This window comes from Grus americana, unplaced genomic scaffold (genome assembly GCF_028858705.1).
Source record: "Grus americana isolate bGruAme1 unplaced genomic scaffold, bGruAme1.mat scaffold_566, whole genome shotgun sequence".
Taxonomy (NCBI): Eukaryota; Metazoa; Chordata; class Aves; order Gruiformes; family Gruidae; genus Grus; species Grus americana.
In genome coordinates, this window is record NW_026561804.1 from 1 (window position 1) to 9,400 (window position 9,400).

General features: G+C 41.5%; 2 protein-coding genes across 2 annotated transcripts in view; both read left to right on the forward strand.

Moving 5' to 3' along the window:
• Window positions 1-713: 713 nt before the first annotated feature.
• Window positions 714-9,400, forward strand: part of LOC129200848 (UDP-glucuronosyltransferase 1A8-like) — a 29,556-nt gene continuing 20,869 nt past the window's right edge. Inside the window, exon 1 of the mRNA XM_054812097.1 lies at window positions 714-2,187. Coding sequence (XP_054668072.1) covers window positions 1,342-2,187 — 846 coding nt within the window. The 5' untranslated portion in view covers window positions 714-1,341. The remainder of the gene's footprint in view (window positions 2,188-9,400) is intronic.
• LOC129200846 (UDP-glucuronosyltransferase 1A1-like) overlaps window positions 8,090-9,400 on the forward strand; it is a 32,057-nt gene continuing 30,746 nt past the window's right edge. Inside the window, exon 1 of the mRNA XM_054812088.1 lies at window positions 8,090-9,016. Within this exon, the coding sequence (XP_054668063.1) occupies window positions 8,147-9,016 (870 nt within the window). The 5' untranslated portion in view covers window positions 8,090-8,146. The remainder of the gene's footprint in view (window positions 9,017-9,400) is intronic.

A 9,400-nucleotide genomic window follows, 5' to 3' on the forward strand; every position in this document is an offset into this window, starting at 1 on the left:
CACGCGTGAGAGGTAAGCAACTCTAACCTCGCACATTCCCTTGAACCCAGCAAAGTTTAACTCATACAAAAAAAGCCCTGCCAGATAACCAAGCCGACTGAGGGATTGTTGCCAAACTCTCAAAACGTGTCTGAGGTACTGATTAACTTCACCCGTCCTGGGCTTGCCTTTGCACCCACTCTGTCATTCATGTTAAGGGTGCTGCAAGGTTTGGGTGGCAAATTTGTCCTGCTGCAGAAGGGAGGGGAGGGCAGGAGGTTTCCCTACCAGCTCTCTGCTTACCCCTCTTCAAGAAAATAATGGGGTACCATTGCAAAACATGTAAATTAACCTTTGCGTGAGCAAATGCTGTTTTGCTAAACTGGTCATCTTCCCACCAATCATTTTTAAGTGCTTTTTATATAAATCTGGAAATAACATGGTTTAGTTATATATTCATCATTTTTCCTTTCAGTTTATAATAACATGAGAGATTCTGAGACTATTTTTTTACACTTTTACCTCAGAGCTTCTCCCCCTTACTCTGAAGCTCAAATATTTTGTTTTCTGAAAAGTTATCCTGAAAGAAAACTGCTGTCTGCCACTTTTCCAGTAATTTCTCTACACAAGAAAAAAAAGTTACAGACATTGGTAAAATGGAAAAAGAAATTAAAAGACTAATAAGAAAACATGAAGAAAGCAATACACAATTAATTTAATTGCATTGACCACGGTACAGAACGGAGAGAAAAGAAGTTGTGTGCCCGAGGGACAGAGGCTACATAGCTCAATCTCTGCCTCAGCTGCCAGGTCACCCTCTCTTGGTGTCTCTTGGTGTCATTGTAGACTCTGGAGATACCTGCTGGCTCAGAAGAGTTGGTTCATCTGCCCTTTCCCCTTGTCCTGAGGGTCTCCTGTCGTCTCCTCAGAAAAATTATCTGAGCATCCATGTCTCCAACCACAATGAACTTTGTTGAGGCTGTTTTCAGTTGTTACTGTGGTGTTGGAGTTGTTTGCACCAGGCTTGCCTTCCTCAGTCCTGGCCAAGGTGTAAGACAGAGCACATCAATGATCAAGAGAGAAGTCCTAAGGAATCTGGCTAGCATGTTGAGGAGCTGGTTCTCTGTTGAACACTGAGGACCTCGGATGACTCAGCACAGGAAAAGGCCATGACATTTGGCTTTACAAGTAATGAAAGAAAAAAACCCAAACAACCCACAACCCAAAGCAGTGAATCATTAACTAGACAGTTATGACAAAGCAGCACAACTCAACAGATAAACCCATCAGCTTCCTTCAAAAGCATCTTCAAGCTACCAAAGGAGACGACTCTTTCACAGTCCGTACTGTGACTGCAGGAAGATGGCTTTGAGGCTTTGCTGTGCCTGGATTTTTGTCCTCCTCCTTCCTGGCCTCTCAGATGGAGGGAAACTCCTGGTGGTGCCCATGGATGGAAGCCACTGGCTTAGCATGCGGGAAGTGGTTGAAAAGCTCACCGAGAGAGGACACGAAGTGGTGGTACTTATACCCGAAGTAAGCTGGCAGATGAAGACAACAGAGGCATACACCGTGAAAACATACCCGGTGTCTTACACATTAGAAGAGCTGCAGAATGCCTTTCACGAGTACGTTGCCGCTCACCTGAAGGACCTGCCTTTCCCGCTGAACACTCTTGCACTGTACAACAGCTCAGTGCATGTTTTCCATACATTCTTCCGTCAGTGCAAGAACCTGTTCAGCAGCAAGGAGACCCTGCAGTACTTGAATCAAAGCAACTTTGACGCTGTCCTAACAGACCCCATTTTTATGTGCGGAGCAACAGTCGCTAATTATTTTTCTCTTCCCTTTCTGTTCTTCATGAGAGGATTTCCTTGCAACTTACACTACGAAGCGCCGCAGTGCCCAAGCCCTCTGTCCTACACCCCGAGACTATTTACCTTCAACTCAGACCACATGACTTTTTTCCAGAGAGTAGAAAATGCTCTGGTTGCCCTCCTGGAGCTTGTGTACTGTAATGGTTTCTATGCAGACGCAATAAAGTTTTCCTCCGAAGTTCTTCAGAGAGACGTATCCCTGCTAGACCTCGTGAACTCCGCTTCCGTTTGGCTTCTGAGATTTGATTTTGTGTTTGAATACGTCAGACCAGTGATGCCCAACATGGTCTTTATTGGAGGCATAAACTGTGGTCAGAAGAAACCACTGTCTAAGGTATGTTCTTTTTCCTCCAAATTATATATTTTCCAATGAAATGTGATTATGTCATTTCTGAAAATTTAGTGCTATTGTTTGCTTTTTTTATTTCTGGTAATGATTTACTACAACTAGGTTTTCACAGTTGTTTTCCATAAGCTGAAATCAAATTACCTTGATGGAGGCAGATGATTTATTTGAATTAATGAGGATTTTCTAACAAGTCCAACAACAACAACAACAGCACTTTATCTGCCAGCTACAAATTACCATCCTCAGTGACTGTATCTTATTTACCCACCAGATGCAGTTTTGATTTAATTTTCCTGGAGCCCAACATATATTTCTTTCACCTGACCAGAAACTCAAAGATCATACTCTGACAGTTGTCTTTTAACTCTAGGCTCAAAGTCAGTTAATTTGTATTGGTTGTGTTTTTATGACATACGGTTTCCAAACTGGCCATCTATGTTAAGTTATTTCTGTTTGCAGATCATGGTGAAACATAAATGTCATGCTGAAATGGGAAGAATTAATCTAAAATAGTGTATTTGGTGAAAGACGCTTCTATGCAAAATTCAGATGTTTTCGTACCTATTTCTTGACATTTGCTTTTACCAGAGTTGTTCTGCAGGTTTTTTAAAGCTAATCTAGAAATTGAAATCTATTTTGACAGTTACCATATCATCTCTAAAACAATTAATAGCACTGGACATTTCTTTCCAGGCACAAAGCAGGACACAAATCTCTTTCCTATGAAGTTACTCCCTCGCTTCTGAATTGTGCTCACATAATATCACTGCAGAATTGCAGTACAATATCTTTGAGCTGAAGGATTGTTTGGTTTTTCTTTTTTTCAGATTTATTTTATACTCTTTGACAGGCTTATGCAGAGTCCACTGAACTTAAGAATAAGGCAAATAAAGAATAATATTATAAATTGGAATAATACTGTAAACAAGGCGTTCTCTCACATTAGGCTCCAGAGAGCTGCACTTAATACATTGAGATTTAAGATGCAAATCCTTGCTGGTTTTATGACATAAGTCTTTACATCTGTATCCTGACAGTCTCAAGCTGCAAGTAGTTTGTAGCTTGCTACAAGGGTAGAGCCATCCTGCCCTCATTTTAGTCTTGGCATCTCCCATCTTCACACTGACATTTGGGGGAAATCACACATTCCAAACCTTGAAAAACCTTTTGTATCTTCAGTCTGCCTTTTCTAGCTACATTTTCAACAGAGAGCACAGGAATTTCTCCTATTTCACTTTGAACAATACCCAGCAGCAAGGCAATAATGTAGTGGAGTGGAAACAAACATGAAGTGATTCATATGGGAGGAAAAAAAAAAAACACCTCCCTGTCCATATACAGTAGTAAACCCTGGGTTGATCATTACTGTTCAGAAATAAAATTGTATGATAAGAACAGGTAGTTTTGCAAAACCCGGTAGCCCATTGCTCAACAGACAAGAAAACAAAAAGTTAGGATGACTAAGCAGAGGTCCTGTGCCAACTTACCCTCTAATGACTCCAGAAGGACCTGAAGGCTGGCACAGTAAGCAGTCCCTCATTAGGGGAGCATTGCAAACGAACTTGGACTTCGAGCCCTGAGACACTTTGATGAACATCTCCTCTTTAGCCAAAGTTAATGCAAAGTTGCTTTTTGTTGGGCAGCTCATAAAAACAAAGTTTGTATGATTTGATCAAAGTAAAGATCAGAAATGTAAGCTACAGCAACCTTTCAAAGTTTTTTCCAAACTCATTATTTAATCAAGTGGTTAACTTAAAACATTAAAATTCAAGTAGGTAGTTAAGTAAGGGAGAAGTATAACTGAATAAAGACCTTGTGATTTGTCCCTCCAGCACAAGGATTAAGAAAACAGGTCCTGTTCTGAAACCCTCCTGCCAGAGCCAGCAGCATCTGGGAAGCTCTGATAAGGAGACATTTCTAACTGGTCCTTTGAAATGTGCAATTAAAGTGGAATTCAAAGACTTTGGCAAGAAGCCAGAGCATACAGTAAGCAGCGCTAAAGCACGCACACATCCCTGGCACACAGACACACACTTCTCAAAAAGCCCGCACAACCCAAACGTTACTTTGTGTAACTTCAGAAAGGATCCTGTCATGTCTGCAGGTACTGTCCATTCGCTAACATGGGTAGCTAAGATCAGTATACAGCTATAGGGGAACTCTTCATTTTCAGCACTGAAGCAGTAGTCATCAGTGTTTTGTTAACCAGGTTGCTTTTTTTGTGCGATATTCAGGGTGTTGATGAACCTACTGACAGTTCAGAGCAGCCCGATATCATGTCAGCACCTGGTTATTATGCTTTTGTAAAGAATATTGAGCGCCTTTAAAGCCAACTATCCCGTTCATCTGCCTTATATTGCAAGGGTAAGATACACAACATCAGGAAAGTAAAAGCAGCACTGATTTTGAAAAAGGAAGTTTAATCGTCATGCATTGTACATCTTCAGTGCACGGTATGTATCAACCTAAACAGCTGCTCTAACCACACAGTTCATCTCGGTCCTCTTCGGTCTGCTCTTGTCCGCATCCCTGTGCCTCCTATATTTTGAAAAAGAGATATTGAAGGAAGCTGTAAAACAGTTCTTTCGACAAAAATTCCCTCATATCAAATGGAACTACTGCCTTAGTTTCCCTTTCTGTGGGAAGTTTGTCTTCTGGTTAAATTTCAACACCTTCTGTAATGTGAGTCTAAAGGTACAGTATTTGACAGAGGTCTATGCACGAAAATCTAGAAAGGCTATAAGAGCATGAAATGCACAAATATCAAACACATTGCCCTACAACAGTTAGGAAATGTTCCAATTAGAGTTACCTGGGCAGCCTTAAGTGTCACCTGTCTTTCTGTTAGAATATAGCCATTAATTTCAGGATCACATACAATCACTTTCGTATAATTTCTATTCATTGTTGAGGAAAGAGCTGCCCTAGAAGTGATCCGTATTTTGCAGTTTGCTTACCTGCCTGCTGCTTCCTGCTACTGCAAAGACTTAGAGTAAGGTTACTTTCCAACTTGCAGTCAATTATGTCATCAGTTTCACAGGTTGTTTTTCCTCTGAAGTCAGCTAGCCAAACTACACACTGTCTTACCCTGTGCAAGCAAATGCCAGTATGACTCCACAGCTATGTAAAATGTAAGGGGGGGAATCAGGCAGGTTCACATCAGCAGCTACCAACCTGCATCCTTTTGTCTGACACTGTGTAGCATAAAAAAAAAAAAAAAAAAGAGTAGGTTCAATTACACAAGGATTCCTCCATGTATAAGCCTGTTCCATCATCCCAAAACCTGGTAAATCAAATTACATCATTACTCATGCATTTGAGCAGCCTGTTCCTGCTTGCAAGACCCAGAGCATAAGGGGTGAACAATCTCATCTAACAAGAGGAAAACAAATCCAGTTGAGGAAACCAACACTTCCAGGCTGCATCAACAAACATTTGGGTTTAGTTCTAGTTTTAGTGCTGCTCATACAAGTAGCTGCTGAGGTACCCATTTGCTACCCTCTTCCCTTAGTGCCACTCACTGTTTGCTGCTCAGATTAGAAGAAATCCACACGTCACAACCAGTCCAACTCAGAGATAAGCAGTTTCAGAGAGTTTTAGTACCTTTTCCAGCTGAAGCATTCATAGGGTGAGGGGTAAGCACACTCACACCCAAACCCCTCAACATAGTTATGGCTGAAGGTCCAAGCAGTCTCAACTCCTCACAGCAACACACCTCACCAGCAAAAAGAAACAGCCTGGAGTAACCCACACCAGCCTTATGGTGAGAGATACTCCTGGAAGGAAAAGTAACCCGCTGTCTTGAGTCACCCAAGCTTCAGCTTTGTTGAACATGAAATGTCTGCCCTTCAGTATCCAGCGGGGATGCCTTTCCTCCCAGATGCCAGGAACTAGCATGTAGTACTCACTCTTTGAAACCTCTGCTCCTCAAACCATTCTGTGGTTCTCCACTGCACATAAAATAGGAGTGGTAACGAGCACCACACCCTTCAAACCCAAAAGGGGTCCAGGTGCCCTTTGCTACTGGATAATGAACAACAAGCACATGTAAACCTTACCCTGTTATTTTGAAAAATGAGCCAGCCTGTTAATTTTCTGAATAATAATTACCCTGCTTAGATCTGACCTCAGCTGATTCTGTGCTATCCTTTCTTTGTCCATCTGTTTTCTGTTTACCTCTAATTTATCTTTTCTTTCTGAATTCTGTCCTTCCTGTTGCTGCTCGACCTTTTCTGCAGTTTTTGCTCTCATGGTCTGGTACAAAAAGTAGGGAGTCTTTTGAGTCCATAAGAAAGTGTAGCCATACTAGCAAGAGACTTGTGCTCGTACAGAGATTGGAAGATGAACTTTGTATTGGCTGTTCTCCATGTCTAAAGGCGGTTCCTCCACGTCAGCGTGACAGTTTGGAGGTACACAGAGTGGTGCTAGCATGCTTTGGGGGTCTACTGAGACAAACCCCATTACCTAAGGCTGTAAGGGTTTGTTTCTCCATACTGAAGATGCTGGAAATCCCACGGCCGCTTATAAAAGGAAGGAACAGGAAAAACTTTGTGCTGCTGATAGTTTTAGACCAGCTCTTTTCTTCACAAGGACCTCTTCCGTAGCATCAGCCAAAAGCCTTTGGTCTGGCATTGTTTTAACTTGCATAAAGAGCAAACATGCCTCCAGCAAAGCCCTGAGGGCCTTGGTTCACTGCAGTTTTCCAGACCATAGCAGCAAATGCCAGCAAACAAGGGGTCACACTACCCTAGTAGAGCTTTCTTTGGAAACCCAAGCTGGGGTATTACCACCTAGTTTTTTTATAGCAGCCCAGCAATCAGTTCCTCCCTCAGCAAACATGAACTCTAGGGACAGCTTGTGCCTCCCTGTGAGTGGATTCGAACCTCCAGGTCCAACTACCAAATTCCTGGCTAATTTAATTAAGAGTGGATCTTTCTTCTCATCAAAGTTGGGCTGCTGCTCAAAAGGGAATGTGGAAAGGAAAGTTTGCAGCTCTGTCAGGGCTTGTAGCTGAAGACGTCGGGGAGACACCTGTATGTGGTTGCTTACATTACCGCCTGTATCTGTGAAAGTAGGAGAGCTCAGAAGCCTAGTTTGCTTGTTGGGGTTTTCTCTGTGTGTGTTATCAGTGGAATTAGTAAAAAATATCATATCTCCTCCTAAATTTTGTCTTGCTTACAATATATAAAAAGGGTTTTCAGGACAGTCACCAAAGACCAAGGCTCCTTCTTTGTGTCCCAAAAGGTCTACCCCAGCCTCCTTTCCCTTCACTTGCCCTGAACCTATCATTTAGTTCTTTTTTTTTTTTTTTTTTTTTTTTGGTCTACTACCATGGGGAGAAAAGCCAAACGGGATTGTTGTTCTCCTCAGTTTTGGGATTGCACGGTACAGCCCGGTAGCTGTAAGATATTCATAGGACGTGCAGGTTTGACAGCTTCGAGGATGTGGGAATTTAACATTGACCTTCTACATACTGGTTAGGTGTTCTCAGGCTAGTCCATAAAATAAACGATGTTGCCATTTCCATTCATTCCACTGGGTGTATTTTAAAGGTTGCCTCTTGAAAGCAAAACCAGGCTTATTTTGTCACTGAGTACTTACCAAGTCAATGGTATTTACCACAATTATTGTTACAACATGACATCCCTGGTCTTCTGAGTTTCATGAAGAAAGGAATGTGCTGACATACTCCCGAGCTTAAACATTAACAAAAAGTGCAGAGGGGACATCTTTTTTTCAAGAGCAGTGTGCTCCCCTTCCCTGTTATACAAGCAATTGCAATATTGAAGGATAACCACAACAATATTGGGAAGTTAAATATTTACTTCTGTAGTCAATAAGTTCCCTGCAGAAAAGTTAAAGTTTGCATGGACCTTCATACCTTCATATAAAGGACTGTGTCGGATGCCTCCAGAGTGGAACTCTCCGGTTTACTTCCACCGAAATGGCTCTTCCGTTTGAGTGTTCTTACCAGCGTACTTGGATATTTCTTCTTCTGATGTCATCTTTAATCTTTGCTGAAGGTGGAAAGATCCTGGTGATACCTCAGGATGGAAGTCACTGGCTCAGCATGCGCCCAGTGGTGGGGAAACTCCAGCAAAATGGACATGAAGTTGTTGTGGTTGTACCGTCAACAAGTTTGTATATGAAGCCAAAGGAGCCTCAGAATTATACAGTGAAAGTATATCCAATACCTTACGCAGAGGACTATTTAGCTGTTGTGCTCAAGTCATTTGTTAATGCTCATTTTATTGAACAATCTGTTTTGAATATTATTATTACAATGTATAGAAGCACATTAGAAATTTCCAAGTACTTTTTCAGCAACTGTAAGAGCCTTTTGCACAACAAAGACATGATACAGTATTTGAGAGAGAGCAAATTTGATGTGGTTTTCACGGATCCAATTCTGATGTGCGGACCGATAATTGCTGAGTATCTTTCAATTCCTTCTGTCTACTTTTTGCGAGGATTTCCTTGTGGCATGGATTCTGAAGCTACCCAGTGTCCAAACCCTCCTTCCTATGTCCCCAGACTCTTCCTAAATAATTCAGATAGCATGACGTTTACTCAACGCGTGAAGAACATGCTGGTTCGTATGCTGGAGTTCATTTACTGTAAGCCTATATTCGCCCAATTTGAAGAACTTGCATACGATTTTTTGCAAAAGAAAGTGACAGCTACAGACCTCCTAAGCCATGGATCTGTTTGGCTAATGAGATACGATTTTGTGTTTGAGTTCCCGAGACCAGTGATGCCAAACATGTTTTTTATTGGAGGGATAAACTGTGATCAGAAGAAAAAACTGTCTCAGGTATAAAATTTTGTTTTGTTTTTATTGAAAAGAACATAAATGTTTAAAGCATCCTAACTGACAACACCTTGGTATTTAAAGATAGCTAATGAGAAATCCTGCATGATGCAGAAATGTCATTTCCTAGTATGCAACCTTCTTTCAGAGGTTATTTAATTAGGTTTTAAGCTCTTCTGGGCATGGATGTCTTCTGTAAAATCCCATTTAGGTTTTTGGGTACCAACCAGGTCTCTGAATCAAATACAGCATATTCTATAGCAGATCGAAAGCGGGAAAAGTATATTCAAGTATCACAAATTCTGAGTACCCCTGAAACAGAGTAGTGTAGAAGAAACCCCTAATATCCTGCCCTTTTGTCCAGATAAGTATGGTTAGTGTTTGTGT